We start from the raw sequence: 19,843 nt of genomic DNA, 5'->3' as shown, positions 1-19,843 counted from the left end.
TTTCCACACAAAAACATCCTAGAAACAAGCAATGTAATAATGCCTTTATCTATTTTTTTTAAGCAATTTTGGTTGAGCAATAAATACACCCAAGTTCAGCTCCAACACCAGACACAAGCTTGCTGACGACACCACAGCAATGGGCTGTGTCAGAGATAGTGATGAATCATCATATATGAGGGAGATTGAAAATCTGGCTGAGTGGTCTAATAACAACATCTCACTCAATGTCAATAAGACCAAGGAACTCATTATAGACTTCAGGAGAGAGAAAAACCAGAGGTCTATGAGCCAGTGATCATCAGAGGTGTAGAGGGTCAGTAATTTTAAAATTCCAAAGTGTCACTATCTCAGAGGAACTGTCCTGGACCTATCATACAAATATAATTGTGAAGAAAGCACAACAGCACCTCTACTTCCTCAGGAGTCTGCGGAGATTCCACATGTCATCGAAAAACTTGGCAAACTTCTATAGATGTGTGGTGGAAAGTGTACTGATTGGCTGCATTACGACCTGGCATGGGAACACCAATACCCTTAACTGTACAAAAGGTAGTGGATTTGGCCCAGTACATCACAGGTAAAACCCTTTCAACCATTGAGCACATCTACATGAAACGTTCTCATAGAAAAGCAGCATCCATCATCAAAAATCCTCACCACCCAGGCAATGCTCATTTCTCACTGCTACATCAGGTAGAAAGTACAAGTGCCTCAGGACTCACATCACCAGGTTCAAGAACAGTTACTAGCCCTCAAACATCAGGCTCGTGAACAAAAGAGATAACTACACTCATTTACGGACTCTTATCTTGTTATTTCACACTCATTATTTATTGCTATTTACTTATATCTACACTTGCACAGCTTGTTGTCCATTGATCCTGTTTACAGTTACTGTTCTATAGATTTGCTAAGTATGCCCACAGAAAAAGAAACTCAGGGCTGTATATGATGACATGCATGCATTCTGATAATAAATTCTACATTGAACTTCTGAACTTTTTAATGGTCCGACTCCCAAGAGTGTAAATGACCTCACTTGGGAAAAGATTAGAACTCCCAGACAGTGGTGCTAATATAAAACTCCCCAGTACTCAAGCCTCCCAGATTGTGATTGTTACTGGAAATCATAAGTTTTTAAATGAAGATGAAAATCAAAAGGCAAAAATAAGTTTGCATTGATGGAATGAATCAAAATTAGAACTATATTAGCACAGGTGAAAGATTTGTATCAAGATAGATTTTCAAATGAAAGAAAATGTGAGAAATCTGATATGTTGTGATGTATATGTAAAAACAACTCAAACACAAATGAGTTAAAATACCAGATAATTTTCTTATATGGGTTTTGGTTCAAGTAGAAATGTTGACAAGATACATAAAGAGTAACATTCATCTTGATTAAGGTTATGGATTCAAATTACACACGAATATGCTATCCAGAATCACATTCCCTGTACATTGCCAATCACATTGGTGTCAGAGGTATTACCTTTCAAATGAGAAGGGGAACTAGATCCTTTTTAACTTCTCAATTGGTCTTTGCAAACCCCAATGCACTTATTTTCACCAGCTAGGAAACTCTGCTGCTTTGGCCCATCACCTTCAACTAAAATCACTGAAAAGACCAATATTACTTTACTGTTTAGGGATGAACCTTTCCATGTATAAACCAGCTACAGGATTTCCTACATACTAGCTAACCACAAAATATTTCAATTGGTTTAAATATACTCTTTGCCTAAATATCGATGACTCCGTAAAATTCCGAATCCTAAAAATTGCTCTAAATGAAGAAATTTCCCACCCAAGACTTAAACGCATAATAGTTCAGAGATGGTGACCCCTTAATGGTGGCCTCCCAACATCTCCCATTATGATCCTGGCAGAGGAATTACAGTAAGCTGAATCAACCATCAGGGTCTAGAATTCACTGTTTGAAATGTCATTGGGGCCAGAAACCTTTATCACATTTATAATGTTCCTGAATGAACATCTGAAGACCCATAACTCGCAGGGCTATAAACCAAGAAATGAGAAGGATTAACCTGAAGTCCATTTTTGGTTGCCATGGCCATAGACCAAAAGGTTTCCTTCTGAAGTACACATTTCTACAAATGTGTAATTTCAGCCCACAAACTGCAATAATAGAAGGTTGCAGCTCATCACCACCGTCTCACAAGCAAATGAGTACGTCAGAAATGCTACCCTATTAGTGACACTAGTTAGAACATATTCTGGACTTAAGGTGTATAGCAAAATATTAACTTCAGCAATTAACTTTAGCTACCAATCTTCAGATCTGAATATGGACAGTAGATTAAATTTAAAATGCAACTCTAAACAATAGGTTCCTAAGAGCCATGAAACACAGCTAGTTGGAAGACCAGACCGTGCTGATTTAAAATTCATGTAATGTGGGTGCAAAGAAGGTGTTAAATTTATACGTAATTCAAAGAGAGCATTGCAGATACAATGTAAACAGAATTGTTCTATGATCTTTAGCATATGTAATGTTGGGTTGAGCAGACTTCTTTCTCTGAAAGGAACGCAACATGATGCCTCCTGTGTTTCTCATCTTGTTGAATAAAGAGATGGCTCAGTATCTACCAGCTACATCTCTCAGGTGACTATGTTCACGTGACAATACCCACAAAATGAGGAAACAATTTATAAAATTGCAACTGATACATGTCATTTCAAAGTGGTATCTGGCAGTCAGTGACAGTATGATAAGAGCATCTATTTTAGTGGAATATTTAGTATCCACAATGAAGTGTTTTTGACAAGATGCAAGTGTTAACCAATATCCAGCTCCAAGTTTATAGCTTGGTTTATAGCCTAAGCTCCAGCTACCTCACAATACTCAAGTTCTAATATTTATTACATTGTTTGATGTAGGTTTGATGAATTTCCATTCCTGATACTTGAAATAAACAAAGCAAATGACATTCCAGTGTGGGAGTGCTTCACTGATGAAAGTGCACGACCACTCTTTGGGAAAGTAAGAGCCTTTGTACAATCATTCTGTCAATACTTACCTGTCACCCAACATTTAAAATTATTAATTACTTCTAGCGGTAAAATTTTGTTGCAGAGTTTTTGGGGAACTGAGTAACAGAAATAGACTGGGAAACCATTGTGGTGTTCTGAGAAAATGGCACCTGCAATTGTGGCTGATCTTTTATCAAATGAGTGGGAAGTAGCCCACAAGGGGGCAAATCATCCATTCCCACAACTTTCTCTATTGCAGTTTTTGACAGGTATTACACAAAGTTGCAGCTTCTTCCTTTACAAGATGACTACTTAAAAAAAAACAGCAAAACATTTTAGCATACTTGTAGATCATGAAAACAAGTATAATCCAGCAAGTCATGAACACAAGAGATTCTGCAGATGCAGAAAATCCAGAGCAACTCAGCCTCTATGGAAATGCATAAACAGTCGATGTTTCAGGCCAAAAGCCTTCATTAAGAGCAGAAATTAAGGGGAAAGATGCCCCAATGAATAAACAATCACCTCCCTTCCTTTTCAGTCCTAATGAAGGGTCTTGGCCTGAATTGTCAAATGTTTATTCATTTCCATAGATGCTGCCTGACCTGCTGGGTTCCTCCAGCATTTTGTGTATAGTACAGCAAATTCTGTTTTCTTGCTAAATTAAGAAATCAAACTTTAACTGTGCTCCTCATAAAGATAGTAGGCTCGTCTTTGTCCATCACATGAAAGGCATGCTGGTGGTAAACATCCACAACCATCACTAGTCCCTTACCTGGAGAAATATTCATTCATGAGCAGTAGGATCATTTTCCAAAACTGGTTCTGATACTTTAACATCAAAGCACGACCACAGACCTATTGGGGAAACAAGTAGCAGTATTAGACTACAAGAGATTCATGGAAATAATAAACTTCTGCACAGAGAATATAGCACTGCAGGCTATAATTCAAATAATCCCACTCAAGCCTCCCCAGTAATGCCTCCTTTCATCATGTAAATTATTACTGCAGATACTTCTGTAAACATATTATAAATATAAATAGAAATAAAAATGCTAAAGTCACTGAGCAAAACAAGAAGTTTCTGTCCAGAGGGAAACAGAGTTAGTGATTAAGATTAAAGAGTTTTCATCAGATTTGGAAATACAGTTGCAAGAAAAAGTTTGTGAATCCTTTGCAATGACCTGGCTTTCTGCATTAATTATTTAGAAAACACAGTCTGATCTTCACCAAAGTCACAATAATAGACAAACACTATCTGCCCAAACTAACAACACACATACAAGTATACTTTTCATGTCTTTATTGAACACATTGCTTAATCATTCACAGCCAAGGCTGGAAAAAGCATGTGAACCCTTGTATTTAATAACTGGTAGAACCTCCTTTAGCAGCAATAACCACCACCAAACATTTTCAGTACAGCTGATCAGACTTGCACAACAGCGAGGAGGAACCTTAGACCATTCCTCCACACAAAACTGCTTCATCAATATTTCTAAGATATCTTGCACCAACAGCCCTCTTTAGGTCATGCCACAGCATCTCAGTTGGGTTAAGGTCTGGACTCTGACTCGGCCATTACAAAACATGATTTTTCTTCTCTTTAAACCATTCTGTTGTTGATTTATTCTTGTGTTTCAGATCATTGTCTTGTTGCATCATCCAACTTCTATTAAGCTTCAGGTGACAGACCGCTACTCTGACATTTTCCTGTAAAATGTCTCGATACAATTTTGAATTCATTGTTCCCCTCAACAACTGCAAACTGTCCAGACCCTGAGGTAGCAAAGAAGCCCCAAACCATGATGCTCCTTCCACCATGCTTCACTGTTGGGATGAGGCTTTGGTGTTGGGATGCAGTGCCTTTTTTCTTCCAAACACAGCATGTACATTTTTGCCAAAAAGTTAAACTTTTATCTCATCTGGCCACAGAACATTGTTCCAGACTGCTGTGGAACATCCAGGTGATCTTTTGCAAACTTGAGATGTGGAGCAATTTTTATATATATATATATATATATATATATATAAAGAGAGCAGTGGTTTCCTCCATGGTGCCCTTCCCTGAACAGCATTCTTGTTCAGTGTTTTTCTTATAGTGGACATATGAACAGAGACTCTTGTAAGTTCTAGAGATTTCTGCAGGTCTACTACAGTTACCCCTGGGTTCTTTTTCAGTTCCTTCCGCATTGCATGTTGTGCTCTTGGTGTGATCTTTGCACAATGCACACACCTATGGAGAGTAACAATGGTACTGAATTTCTTCCATTTGTAGACATTTTCTCTTACTGTGGACTGATGAACACTCAGGTCCTTAGAAATGTTTTTGTAGCCTTTTCTAGCTTCATGTGTCTCTAAAATTCTTTTAAAGTCCTCTGAAAGTTGTTTTGATCAAGGCATGGTGCACATAAACAGATCTTTCTTGAGAACAACTGGATTGGTCAGTAACCTGACTGTGTTTTTTTTTAATAGGGCAGTGCACCTCTACAACCCACACCTCCAATCTCATCTCATTGATTGGAACACCTCATTCCAAATGGGTTTGGTAGAAGGGATAATGTTCACATACTTTCTGGAACCAAGACTGTGATTGTTCAAATGGTGTAATCAATATTGACAAGAAGTATAATTGTTTGGATGTTATTAGTTTAGACAGATTGTGTTTGTCTATTATGGTGACTTGCATGAAGATCAGACCACATTTTATGAGAAATTAATGCAGAAAACCAGGTAATTGCAAAGGGTTCACAAACATTGTCTTGCAACTGTGGTTTGAAACATTTCTTTTTGGATGTGACGATGGAAATGAAAATGGATACGAATAGAGTGAATGGAAAAATCTATGAAAGGACACAAGCAAGAGAGACTGAATGACAAAAGTAGAGACAGTGCCAAGAGTAGTCAAATGCAGAACACAATTATCCAAAATCACAGGAATCTGTAAATTTATATTTATCACCATTCTGAAGCTTGTAAAAGTTTCACAATGCTGATAAATATGTATTGTTTAACTTTATATCAAATGCACAAAGGGATAATATGCTCAGTCAGAAGGTGTGATGTTGTTTCTTGAGCTCACGTTGAGCTTCATTAGCACAGCACAGGAGGGCAAGGACGCAAGTCAAATACCAGAAGTGAGACAGACAATAAAAGAAGAAACTGGAAACTTGGGATCATGTATCATGGCTGAAGCAGTCACCAAATTCGTAAGCATTCTCTCCAAATCAGAGACCACTTCATGAGCAAAGAATACTGGAAGAGAAGTAGCAGTGGATTAAACAACAATACCAAGGGAAAAATACTATAGATGCTGGAAAACTACAACAAAAATACAATAGTAGAAATACCCAGCAAGCAAGGCTGCAATTACGGAGACAGAAATAGAGTTAACCTTTCATCTGCTTTTAAATGATCAAATCTGTTTCTCTGCTTTCTAACCCACCATATCAAGTAGAAATAATTTCTTAATCATTCAAAATACCTTACGTTTTTGATGCCTCTACTACATCTCCCTTCCATTTTTCCAACTCTAAGAAGATTGCCCCACTTCTGTAACATCTCTGCATAACCAAACTTCCTCATCTGCAGTATAATTCTCCAGTCACCTTTGCGCTCTTTCTTAAGCCCTGGTTACTTCTTTCAGTGTGGTATTACAAGCCTCGCTAAAGTTAAGCACAACTTCCTTTGCTTTGTATATTCAAAGTACTAGTCAATGAAAACTTTCCATTTCGCAAATAACATTGAAACAAAACGTGATAAGGGTCTATAATTGTTAACAGTAGTTTTAATAAAAAGCCGAAGTTCAATAAATATCCGATACTTATGTATGATGCAAACAGTGTCAAACCTCCAAGAAGTCAAAGAGTAGTGTAGCAGTTACATCAGCCAGTGGTTCCATGTTTAACATCTGAGCCAGCCAGTGCCAAGCATGATTCAGGCCATGCGGATGTTCCTAAGCAAAGTAAAAACAATGATCAATACTATAATTACATGTCAACTGCAATCATGTGTAAGGCTGAATAAAATAAACTCAGACTATCTTCTCTAGAAAGAAGATTTAATTGTGGTGTTGTTACATGCTCAAGGAGATTTTTTTTTGTGAGAATGCTGTAATGGTCTTTTGGAGGTCACCTGATGTGATTTTCCCGCCGATGTGAGGTCTCTTGATGTCATGTGCCCCGTGACTATATAAGGGTCGACCCAGGTGACACAGTGGGTTTTTGAGTTTGTAGATTTCCAGGTAGAACGTGTTGTGCCTCCGTTTCTGTTGCGTGTTTGTTTTTGTGACGCAGTTTCATTTTTAAAACGGAAGGTGCGTTCTCTTACAAGATATTGCATTTGGACTGGAAGTTTGTGGCTGGAAGTGCCAATTTACTCAATTCCCACAGTTTTGAAGGGAGAGTGAAGAATTCATCGAAGTGAAGGCTTGAGAGAAGTCAGCATCGTTTGGCAGTTTAATAAAGGATCGACCTTATTGAGTCTTCGTTGAAGGGAACCTGCATTGAGATAACTCTTGCAATAGCGCAATGAGTTCATACACAAAGGCTCTCTCTCTCTCTAAAAATATAAGGTCAGTCGATTTAAACTGTTTATTTTCGGCATCTGGAATCCTGTGGACAGAACTGGCAGTAAAGGTGCATCGGTGAAGAAATCCTTCTCCAGAGAAGTCTCTCCCAATTGAATGTGTAAAACTGTTGGACTTTCGAGGTTATCGCTTTAAGAACTATATCTGACTGTATCACTTTAAGAACTGTTTCCGCATTTAACGCTTTAAGAACCAGAGCCGAGTGATGTTGATGAACGGCTGTGTACTTGTTAACCTCCGGTTAAGGTTTTCCTTTGTTTTTTTTCTCCTTATCATTTATATGTGTTTAATAAACGTTTTGTTTTTAGAAAACCTGTCTCGATTAATATTCATTGTTGCCAGTTACGTAATAGTGTCGTACTGGCAATGCACATAGTAAACATCAAGAAAATGGTTTTACTTATGATAGCACACTGCACATACGTATTAAGGCAGAGATGCGCAGTTACACAGAGAAAGGAATAGAATGACATACTGACATAGGTAGAAGAGATAGGAGAAGATTTATGACAAACATGCAAATGACCACCTTCCATGCTATAAATTCTATGTTATAGAACAGTTCAAATTTCACTTGGGTGGTACCAATGGAACTACTTTTCAAAAATACTTAAGAATACAGGAATGTCGCATTAAAGCATTTAAGAAAAACAAATTTATCAAGAAAACTACTGTCTTGGCATCCTAAAAACACTTAAGTCATTCCAAGTGTTAATTTTTGTTTATACATACAAACCATTTTGTATCCATATTCATATATGACACCCCAGCAACTAGTCATTGTCTCCAGTATAGGCAGCCAAGATGACACTAAATTCAATTACATCACATATATTTCATTAGGGGTTTGAGGAGATTTGGAATGTCACCCAAAACATTTGAAAATTTTCAGATGTACTGTGGAAAGCATTCTGATTGGCTGCATCACCATCTGGTATGGATGGGGAGGCTACTGCACAGGATCGAAGCAAGCTGAGGGGAGTTGTAAAACTAGTCAGCTCCAACATAGGCACAAGCCTCTGTAGTATCCAAGACATCTTCAAGGAGCGGTGCCTCAAAAAAGCAGCAACTGTCATTAAGGACCCCCATCACCAAGGACATGCCGTCAGGAAGGAGGTACAGAAGCCTGAAGGCACTCAGTCAGCAATTCAAGAACAGCTTCTTTCCCTCTGCCATCCAATTTCTGAGTGGACATTGAAAGTATGAACACTACCTTAATAATACTCTATTTCTATTTTTGCACTACTTACTATGTATCATTATTGCATTGTACCACTGTCACAAAGTTAACAAATTTGACGACATGCCAATGATATTAAACTTGATTCTGAACTACAAAATGATCAAAACCTCATGTCACAACTAACAGGAATAACAGAGTGGAACGTTTTTCTTCAGAATGAAGAGAGAGAGGAAAAACTTTTTAATTGAATTAACAGAATTAAGTTTTGGCTCACTGAACAAAGAGGCTTAGTACAATTTCATCAGCTTAATGCCACCCATTTCTGGCACATTTGGCATGAGTTCATTCAAGGCATTACTGAACTTAATTACAACAAAGATGGCTTGAATTTAAATTAATTACATTATTTTCCTCCAATGTTTCTAAGTGTCTTTGATTATCAAACATTTGCAAGCAGAAAAGGTCTTAAGAGAGCTTGACAAGAGGCCCCCATGTTAATACCAACAATGAAATTGTAGAAGCACAATTGTAAAAAAGGTTAGTATAGCAATATACAAGCTGGGTCAAATGTAATTTGAACCAATATTCATAAGGATTTCATTCAGGTTTGGATAAACTAACCAGTATTTTCAAAAGAAGTACCATAATATTAGGTTACTTACTCCTTGCTTTGTTCCATAGGGCCATCTTGACAGTATAATGGCTGCATACAGGCGAACCATTCCAGACATCCGTTTTAGAAAGTTGTCCTGCTGCTCAACACAATTTTCTTGCACTCTGTAGCCCAATAACCTTTTAGCAGAGATGAAAGGATTAGACTTTAAAATCTTGCTTTTCCCTCTTGCTGAATACTTATTCTACTGATTCACCTCACCTTCAGAGAAATTAATTTGACTCCTTAAACTCATACTTACAATTAAAGGGAATTTAATAGAAAAACAAGGGGGTTGTGTTACCCAAACTGATTTGCTCTCCACAAATATCATCTGAACTACTGGGTATTCCTCAAATTTTGTCACGTATCAGACTTCCAGTATACCTGTATTTGCTTTGGTGCTAATAGAAACAGCATCTCATAGAAGATCTGAAAATAATAGTTTAGTTCTTCTGACAAACTAATAATAGATTGATGAATTTATTTCAAACTAAACCATGAGAATACATTGAAATTAAATACATTTACTTTTATTGAACATGGGAACAACAGGTAATTCAGTCCCTTATTCCTTTCTTGCCATATAATTAGATCTAACTGATTTGATCAGAAATTTGCTTTCACAAAGCAAACAGACTGAATGAGTTAGAAGTATCTGAATATTGGAAGATCTGTATTACAACCTCAGCAGAGACCAAAAGGTTGTTAAATGGAGAAAAACAGTCTGCAGATGCCAGGAAATTTTCCAAGTAAACAAACTGCTGAGTAACTCAACAAATCAGAGGAAAATCAGACCATCCACTTCCTTCCAGTGATGCTCCTCTGAGTTCTTCCAACAGTGTTTTTTTTAAGTCAAAGATTAGTTCTACAAACAGAAACCAAAAATGCAATCTGCAAGTGGGCTATGTTATAAATGGAACAAAAAAAAATTGCATTTTCATGAATTGTTCATTCGCAGAATGGATGAAGGTGAAGATAAATCCAAACTGCCAATTTCACTACGATCAAGTTTAGTATTCTCATCTCTGAAAATCAATAGATTCAGTCATTCAGCAAAAGATCAAGCCTTTCTGCTAATCAAGTAGCTACGTGCACTCATACTTTTCATTCTTCCTGCATTGCTTTCCACTCCTTCCACGTTCTACAGCAGTGCCCTAGCGACAATATTAAGTGGACAATTAAACTACCCAACTCTACATCTTTGCAATGTGGGAGGTAACTGGAACAACCAGAGGATCCCTATAAGCACACAGAGAACAAGCAAGCCACACACAGTCTGCACCAGAGATCAAGACTGAACCAAGGTTACTGGAACTCTGAAGCAGCAGCTCTATCAGCTGTGCAAATGTGTTACCCCAGAACATGTTTTTAAAAAATTGAGGGATTAATGCTCCAAATTGCTTCCCCTATTATAGCAGTGAGTCTAAAATTTCAATGTGTCTGGATTGACCATCAATTTAGGTCAATATATTTGCAAGGAAATTCAACCTAGGAAGAAGAGAATTCAGAAGAAATAAACATTATGGTGGACTGCACACTGAGATGCAGTGATTTCATTCCTTTCACAAATAACTGTTTTGTAATGTCACTCTTATCCCAGGTCAAGGAGCAGCATTTGAGAGAGAAATGCAGAGCAAAGGAATGAAGAATGGCATCAATCTTAATTTAAATTAAAGCAGCACTGTATCAATACATCTCCACAGCAGTGACATTTTTACAATAATTGTAATTTTTATTGCATATTTCCATAATTTACCAAAGCAATTTAATTTGATTTTTTTTGGAACCTATATTTTTTCCCTCTATGTGGTTCCCCAAGAATCACAGATTATAGATTCAAGTACATTGATTATCAAAGAATATATAAATTATATAACCTTGAGGTTTGTCTGCTTACAGGCAGCCACAAAGTGAGAAACTCAAGAGAACCCAATTTAAAAAGAGATCAACACCCAATGCACAGAGAAAAGAGAAAAAAACCCACAAATCATGCAAACAACAGAAACAAGCACAGCAAACAGAAATGAGCACAGCATTTCGAACCAGATTGGGTCCTTAGATCCAAATCCCCAGAGCAGCCCAGAGTAGGCCTGAAACCTCTGTCTCAATTCATATTAATGGGGCAAATTGCCGCAAAGCGCACAGACACAAAGCACAGCAGCCAGGGCAGTCTCACAGCCTCACGGAGAGAGGAATGAACATTACAGGAAAGTGAGCAAAATTGGCCCAACTCTCACCAGTCCTGACACACTGCCTTTCCAGTCTATCTGGGCTGGTGCTTAAATTGTCCAACAGCGGATCGCACCTCGCATTAGGACCCGGGCCCTGCCACAGTGAAACTGCTCGGAACCTACATCATGGCGCCAAGCCCAAAGCTATTCTCAAACTCTCCAAATCAGTTTGACACTTAGAGCTATCCAACCTCGCACTCAGGTTAGTTGGACGGGCATCAAAACTCCTCTGCCTCGATGACTCCTCTCCAATTCCATCTGTGTCAATTTTGCAATGCAAAAGCATGGCTCATCCCTCAAATTTGCTTCGCCTCCACTCGCCTCTTCATTGCTTGTGGTGATAGTTTATCACAATGTACTTCAAAAAAGATGTTATTAATAATGTTTTTGCTCAAAGTTCTTGCCTTTCAAGGTACCAGAAGGCTGTCACCTGCCTTCAGTACCACCATCTTAAAACGGAATTATAGAATGGCTTTCTTCAGTGGCGTAAAGGAATTTGCATCATAGTACTGTGACATAACCAAAACGAGGTGTCCTTTGAAACTCCCTCCACCCCCACCTTAAACCTACTTCTAGGATGTTACATTTCCATTGGGGTGAGAGAGGGGGGAGACTAAATCTGGCTATCTAACTTGTATATGCTTCCCATTTTTTAAAATTTTCATTATCGATCACTCCTCAGAGAAAACAAATGAAGTTTGTCTAACTTCTCCTTATAGCTAATAAATTTCAATCCAGGCAACATCCTGATGAACCTCTTCTACACCTGCTCCACATCCCTCCTTTGTGACAACCAGAAACAGACACAATACTCCAAATGTGGCCGAACCAAAGTTCTACACAGCTGAAACAGATTGACTTTTAACAAATTATAATACTTAAATAAATATGCTTTTGCAAAATAACAAGTTCAACACAGAAAGGGATTCTGAAGAGAAGATGTCAGACAGCTAATCAAACAAACTTGAAGTTCCAGAACAGCTGCTGCTAATAACCATCTGGTAGAGAGCAGAAATCAGATCAGTTATGCTTGCAGTTTTGCGGGCATATTGTTGTTTTGGGACTTCTACCTTTGGTATTCTTCCTTTGGTAACCCATCTTTCCACGAAGGAAAAAACGGGACTGCATAGGGACACTTTCGGTGCAAGTGGGCCAAGAAAAGATCGCCAACCTTCGGGTGAAACTCCCAGATCCCTGAAGCAACCACTGCTATTGGAAATGCAGCTTCGTGGTGAGATGCAACCTCCTCCTCCCCTTGTTTCTGCAAATAAGAAAAAAGGCAATGTCAAAATTAGAGCAGACATTGTACTTGTGCCTTTCCAATTAAAAATGATAATAATTTATATCTGGTTCAAACAGCACAAAAAATTTGAGACACTTCCTTTTGCAACAGACCACAAAATGAATCCATGTACCGTATTTATAATAGAAGGCAAAGGACTTGCCTATTCTACATTGAATGTAATGCTCGAGAAGATGGTTGAAGAAAATGCAAAAAGCACCCTCCAAACATAAAGGGAATTTGGAAACTACTTGACTAGAACACAAAACACACTCAGTGACCACTTTATTAGTACCCCTGTACCTAATAAAGTGGCCACTGAGTGTATGTTCATGGCCTTCTGCTGCTGTAGCCTGTCCACTTCAAGGCTCCACATATTATGCATTCTGAGATGCTCTTCTGCACAACACTGTTGTAACACATGGTTATTTAAATTAACTGTCGCCTTTGTGTCAGCATGAACCAGTCTGGCCATTCTCCTCTGACTTCCCTCATTAACAAGGTGCTTTCACCCACAAAAAAAGCCATTCCTCTGATATTTTGTTTCTCACACCAATCTCTTTAAACTTTAGAGACTGTTGTGCATGAAAATCCCAGGAGATCAGCAGTTTCTGAGATACTGAAACCACCCCATCTGGCACCAACAGTCATTCCATGGTCAAAGTCACTTTAATCACATTTCTTCCCCCATACTGGTGTTTGATCTGAACAACAACTGAACCTCTTTTAAGCACTGAGTTGCTGCCACAATGAGATGTGCATGTGTACCTAATAAAGTGGCCACTGAATATACATGGCTATTAAGAAAAATAAGAGGCAAGTAGGACTGATTGGTTAGAATTAGTTTTGACCTTCCCTTCTGTGCTGCATTACGATAAATATGGTGGAATGCATGGTAACATTTGATCTTGTCTGTAGCACCTAATTCTCTCAGCACCTCTCTGAAAATTTCACATGCAAAGAACAACTTCATATAATGTAGTTACCTAGGCAACTATGCCTTCCATTTTGCAGATTATATGTTTCTCAAAAATAACAAACAAAATGGTCATTAAATTTTGGCTATAAAGGATAAGAAATAAATGTTGGAAAGGACAACAGAACTTCCAGGCTTGAGAAATAAAGCCCATTGACAACTGGAAGTAATAATATCTATCCATAATCTAAATTAGTGTCCAAAAGTTAATTTTAAGTTAATGAAAAGTTAATGAATAAAAGGGAGAAGATATGGTAAAGGCATGTTCATTCCTACAGAACAAAAAGATCTTCTAGTTGTCACTAATCACACTTCTGATTATTCACTTATTTACTCATTACTCTGTGAAGCTTTACTGTAAATATGTAAACTAGCTGTTATAATTCACCTAAATATAATCTACGTATTTAATTGACAGGGCAGTCCTTTACAATGTCAAGATCATGAAGAGTGCCATAAGAATGCAAATGTTTCTTTCTTTTATTGATGGCAGGCGTAAATTTATTTTATATAGTGCATATTATAGAAAATCCTTGGCTTGACGTTGCAAATTCATATCACAGGCAGTAATTTATAAATGCTCACCACAAACTTTTCTGCCAGCTTGTAACAGACAAAGTCCTGACCTTGTGGGTGATGAGCAATTGACACCAATTTACCACCCGACGATATTTGCTTGCCTAAGAGAAGGTTATTAATCTTATCGAAGATGTCACGCAGATGAGACCCTAGGCAGTGAGGAGAGGAGGGGTACAAAAGAAAACAGAAAATTAGTTTGACACTTATTTTGATATTTCAGGCAAAAAGAGAACCAACATTTGTGCAGTATTTTCAGAAATGTACTTCAACAGAAAAGAATACATCAAAAGGTATTACCTTTATTTCTACATACCATAGGTATGAAAGTCACAGATGCACATTCATTGCAGGAGATAAATAGGTGAAGGACACTTGTTCACCGAATCCATCAATGCTTCCTCATCATCCTCTCAATGAATTAGTTCAGGGGTGGCCAACCTTTTACATTCCATGCATCAATTTTTTCACACACAAGTTCAAATGCGCCATACAACCCTTGTAACCCCACAATTCTCGTAAAAATATGTTAATATGGAACTCACTCATGAAAAAAAATCGCATCTGAACTCATGCGTTGAAAAATTGACGCATGGAATGTAAAAAGTTGGCCACCCCTGAATTAATTGTTTAAATTACCACAGTCTGCACCAGTGCTACTTTAGGTTGAGATCCATTCTTTGCAACCACGAGTGTAAGGGGCTAAACTTTAATAGGAGTTTGAAGAGATTTGGCATGTCAACAAATACACTCAAAAACTTCGATAGTTGTACCATGGAGAGCATTCTGACAGGCTGCATCACTGTCTGGTATGGGGGGTGGGGGGCTAATGCACAGGACTGAAAGAAGCTGCAGGAGGTTGTAAATCTAATCAGCTCCATCTTGGCTACCAGCCTACAAAGCACCCAAGACATCTTTAGGGAGCGGTGTCTCAGAAAAGCAGTGTCCATTATTAAGGACCTCCAGCACCCAGGGCATGCCCTTTTCTCACTGTTACCATCAGGTAGGAGATATAGAAGCCTGAAGGCACACACTCAGTGATTCAGGAACAGCTTCTTCCCCTCTGCCATCCATTTCCTAAATGGACATTGAAGCTTGGACACTACTTCACTTTTTTTTTTAAATACACAGTATTTCTGTTTTTGCACATTTAAAAAAATCTATTCAATGCATGCAATTGACTTACTCGTTTATTTATTATTGTTTTATTTTATTTATTATTACTTTTTCTCTCTCTGGTAGATTACGTATTACATTGAACTGCTGCTGCTAAGTTAACAAATTTCATGTCACATGCCGGTGATAATAAACCTGATTCTGATTCCTCTTGCCCCGATTCCCACAAATTAATCTCAAGGGAAGTCTTATAAAGTAGGAGTCTGAAGCTGCATCTGCAAGGTAGTATTAACATGGAACGCTCAGCAGAAAAACTTAATGACTATGGTTAATGGTGGAGGTATAAATTACAGAGCAAAGCAGACTCCACAGAATAAACGCAAACACGAGGAAATCTGCAGATACTGGAAATTTAAGCAACACATACAAAATGTTAGTGGAATGCAGCAGGCCAGGCAGCATCTATTGGAAGAGGTACAGTTGACATTTCAGGCCGAAACCCTTCGTCAGAGGGTGAAGGGTCTCGGCCCGAAACATCGACTGTACCTCTTCCAACAGATGCTGCCTGGCCTGCTGCGTTCCACCAGCATTTTGTGTATGTCCACAGAATAGAAATGGCTTAAAAGCAGAAAGTAAACAACTGTAATGAAAACTCGCAAGCTGGAAAAATGGAGAAGACAGATTTACATTTAAGTAGCCGCTTGCATATCTTGAGAATGTCCTGAAACAGATGACAGCCAATTTTTAAATTGCAGTCACCACTGAAACTCAAACTTGGCAGTCTTTCCTACACAGAAACATCCTACATATAGCAATGTGATAAATAATGATAGATGTTTTCACTGAAGGATAAATATTAACAAGGACAGAGGAAAACAACCCTGCTTTCAAAACAGTCATAGAATCAGAGCATAGAAACAGGCCATTCAGTCCACCACATAGATGCTGACCAGTAGGCACCAATTGATATCTAAACAATAAGTGATAAACACATCCACCTTCAATTAACATTTAGAACATTGAACACAGAAAACCTACAGCACAATACAGGCCTTTCGGCCCACAATGCTGTGCTGAATATGTACTTACTTTAGAAATTACCTAGGGTCACCCATTGCCCTCTATTTTATTTAAGGGACAGGGTATCAAATGTTTGAATATACAAACATTTGTAGAAAGCAGGACAAATAATTAGATTTCTACATCAGCTTCCACTTCAATTTCCATTTCTCTTTTGATGGTCTTAATCATGACATGCATTTCTATGAGAGCAAAACAGCTTCTCACCTCTTACTCATTCATATAAGAACCAAGAAATAAGTATTAGCAAGCACCAGAGCCAAATCTAATACCAGATATACTGTGTCAGTTTTGACATAATGAGTAGCATTCTTATGAATCAAAAAGCCATAGGTTATAGTCCCATTCCAGTACTCAAGCACATAATCCAGGTGAACATTCTTGCTCCGATACTGCAGTATCAGGAGCCTTTTGGATAAAATATTAAACCCTACCCATATATACAATCCAAGGTCGACATGAAAGATTCCTTGACAAGATATAAAAATTAACTAAATATTCTTCCCAGCATTTATCTGGCCCTTATCATATTGCTATTTATAGGGTGACACTCACAAATGAATACAAATCAATGCACTTCAGAACAAAAACAATACTTTACTGACTATTAAACATTTTAGGGCATTGTGAGATTGCAAAAGCAAAATATTAATCAGGAGTGGGAACCTCACCCCAACAACCACAGAATACATTTTATGTTAAGCGACCTGATAGCACAGAACCAACAATCTAAATTCCAGGTTGAAATGAAAACAAGTGAAAATTGAAGAGATCTCTGCAAATCCAATATTACTCACTGGCTTGAGAATAATAACCATTTTTAGTTTTGGATCTGCTTTCTTCTTTGGTCTCTTGTACCTCTAAACTAATAGCTTGGAGATGTGATACTTATACAGCAACTGAGACAATTCAGATACAACCTGCTATTTCACATGGAGAATACACATCTTAATTCTTGTTGCCATTATGCAGGGCAAGTTTCCAGAACCAGCAAGGGGCTACATTATTGGGCAATCTATTTCAGTGATGTTAATTGAGAGATGGCCCAGGATACAAGAACTTTCAAAATAGTACCAATTCCAAACAAGGCAGCAAATGGGACCTCAAATTAACATTTCATTGAATAGACATTGAGTAGGATTTGACATTGGAACATTTGTCTCCAAATTCTAGAATTGCCTATATATCAACATCCATAAAAGCAGCATTACATCAAGGTGGTGGCTCATGGACAGTAATGACAGCAGTAAATGCTGGATTTGTCAGCCAACCTGCATCCTCAGTAAGTTAAGAAACAAAACACAGCTACTTCTGGCCAGTGCACCTGTACAGAAAATCACTGGTTAATTCAGCCCTCCAGTAGTAAATCAATACTATGGATGGTGGAGATATTAAAAGTGGAATGGTACAAGTTCTCAGTAGGTCTGACAGCTTCTGCAAAAGAAATAAAAATCAACATTCCAGTTGCCAAACCACTACTCACATTTGCTTGGACAGCACAGACCTGTCCTGTTATGATTTCTCTCTCCTCTACGCCCATCTTTTATACTTGCACATGCCCCCATCATCATTTTTATTTGCCTTGCACCAATAACCCCCCTCTTAAAAAAAATCCTACCTTACACTTTACCACAAATGAACCCTCCTGTTCCACACATTATCATGCCACATTCTTTCTTTAGTACTTTAGTTGAAAGTTGTTGTTGCAGTCAAGTCAATTTTTTTTTTTTTTTAAAAAGAAAAATATTGAGGACCAGGTCACTGCAGGCACAACAGAGAATTATTTATCACTGTTTTACCTGACAGGGTATGAGAACCACCTTCCCAAACAGACTGAATTCACGGGAAAGACTGCATTTGGTATTGGGTAGGGGAGTCATGGTGGCATGCTCTTTGAAGGGAATCTGCAGATGATTATCTTTCTTGTTTGCAGAGGGGGTGCTGGCAGTCGCCCAAGTGATTCACTACTATACATCTTATCTTGTACACAAATGTAACAGGTATCATCTATGTGAGAAGGCATGCATTGGCTCCACTTAATTCACTGACTAAAAAAAAAAATTAAAACTGCAGTAAAGTAGAAATAATATATAGCACGCTAAGTTCGAAGAACTGTTTGAGCCTCTGAATGATGAGAATGAAAGAGTTAGGAGGAGAGGTTAAGTAATAGTTTTAAATTACAAGGAGCTTGAAATTCAAAGTTCAAGGTTCAAAGGTTCATTTACTATCAAAGTATACAACTCCAAAATTTTTCTTCTCTGAGTAGCCAAGAAACCAAGAAAGAAAAGAAAGGCAGCACGATCATCAACCCCAAAATCCATCCATCTACACAAAAAACAAATGAAAATGAAACAGGCACATCAAACCCCAAATCTCTCTTGCCACACAAAAAAAAACAAGAAAGATCAGGTGAAAAACACAGAATATATAAAAAAAAAACTAAGACTGAAAAAAAGTCTATAGTCCAAGTCCACATCCAAAACACAGAAAACCTGGGGAACATTCTCTGGGCACAGTGGCAGAGTTTTGCACTTAACTTGTTTTCCCTCTTCCCCAGTTCTGATCAACTTAGTGCAAAACATTAACTTGCCACAGATGCTGCTTCTCCTGGTGTTTTTATTTCAATTTCTGGCAACACTGTATACCCACATCTTCCCCATCCAATCATCTATGACAGGAATAAAATAATCCAAGTGTGATGCAGTTTTCTGGAACCACGCTCCACAAAGATTCATAAACGTCAGTACAGGTGGGAAAAGCAATAGGAGGAAAATACCAAAATCATCAAATAATCAGTAATGGATAATAAGACCAAAATTTATACATGGAGGAATATGGCAGGAGAAATTAAGGGAAGGGGCTAATTATATAAATTATGGAATTATTACATTGAGAAGAAAAATCTCAGGAATAACATTTTTTTATTTACCTGCAATGGAAGAAATCTGACCAACAGGAATGGTTGCTGTCTTCTGAAGATCCATTTTAATCTTCTTAACCTACAAGTGTATAATTTAGGAAATTATAACTAAAATGATAAGGATTATGTAGCATTGCCTTCATATGCTTATTCCCCAATTAAGAATTTTTTTTTTAATTTTGTATTTATTTTTAAGGATGTGATTGCAAGGGCAAGACTAAAATCTATTACCCAAA

At 37.9% G+C, this 19,843-nt stretch overlaps 1 protein-coding gene across 3 annotated transcripts in view; it reads right to left on the bottom strand.

Annotated features, from left to right (window-relative positions):
* gle1 (GLE1 RNA export mediator) overlaps positions 1-19,843 on the bottom strand; it is a 49,307-nt gene that overhangs the window by 3,590 nt on the left and 25,874 nt on the right. For all 3 annotated transcript variants that reach the window (XM_072240343.1, XM_072240345.1, XM_072240344.1), the window contains exons 9-14: positions 19,617-19,686; positions 14,501-14,643; positions 12,728-12,918; positions 9,434-9,563; positions 6,851-6,955; positions 3,773-3,855 (exon numbers count right to left, since the gene is read on the bottom strand). In XM_072240343.1, coding sequence (XP_072096444.1) covers positions 3,773-3,855; positions 6,851-6,955; positions 9,434-9,563; positions 12,728-12,918; positions 14,501-14,643; positions 19,617-19,686 — 722 coding nt within the window. The remainder of the gene's footprint in view (positions 1-3,772; positions 3,856-6,850; positions 6,956-9,433; positions 9,564-12,727; positions 12,919-14,500; positions 14,644-19,616; positions 19,687-19,843) is intronic.

Source organism: Mobula birostris, chromosome 22 (assembly GCF_030028105.1).
Source record: "Mobula birostris isolate sMobBir1 chromosome 22, sMobBir1.hap1, whole genome shotgun sequence".
Classification (NCBI taxonomy): domain Eukaryota; kingdom Metazoa; phylum Chordata; class Chondrichthyes; order Myliobatiformes; family Myliobatidae; genus Mobula; species Mobula birostris.
The sequence above is the reverse complement of the archived record's forward strand: the minus strand, read 5'-3'. Positions and strand labels throughout refer to the sequence as shown.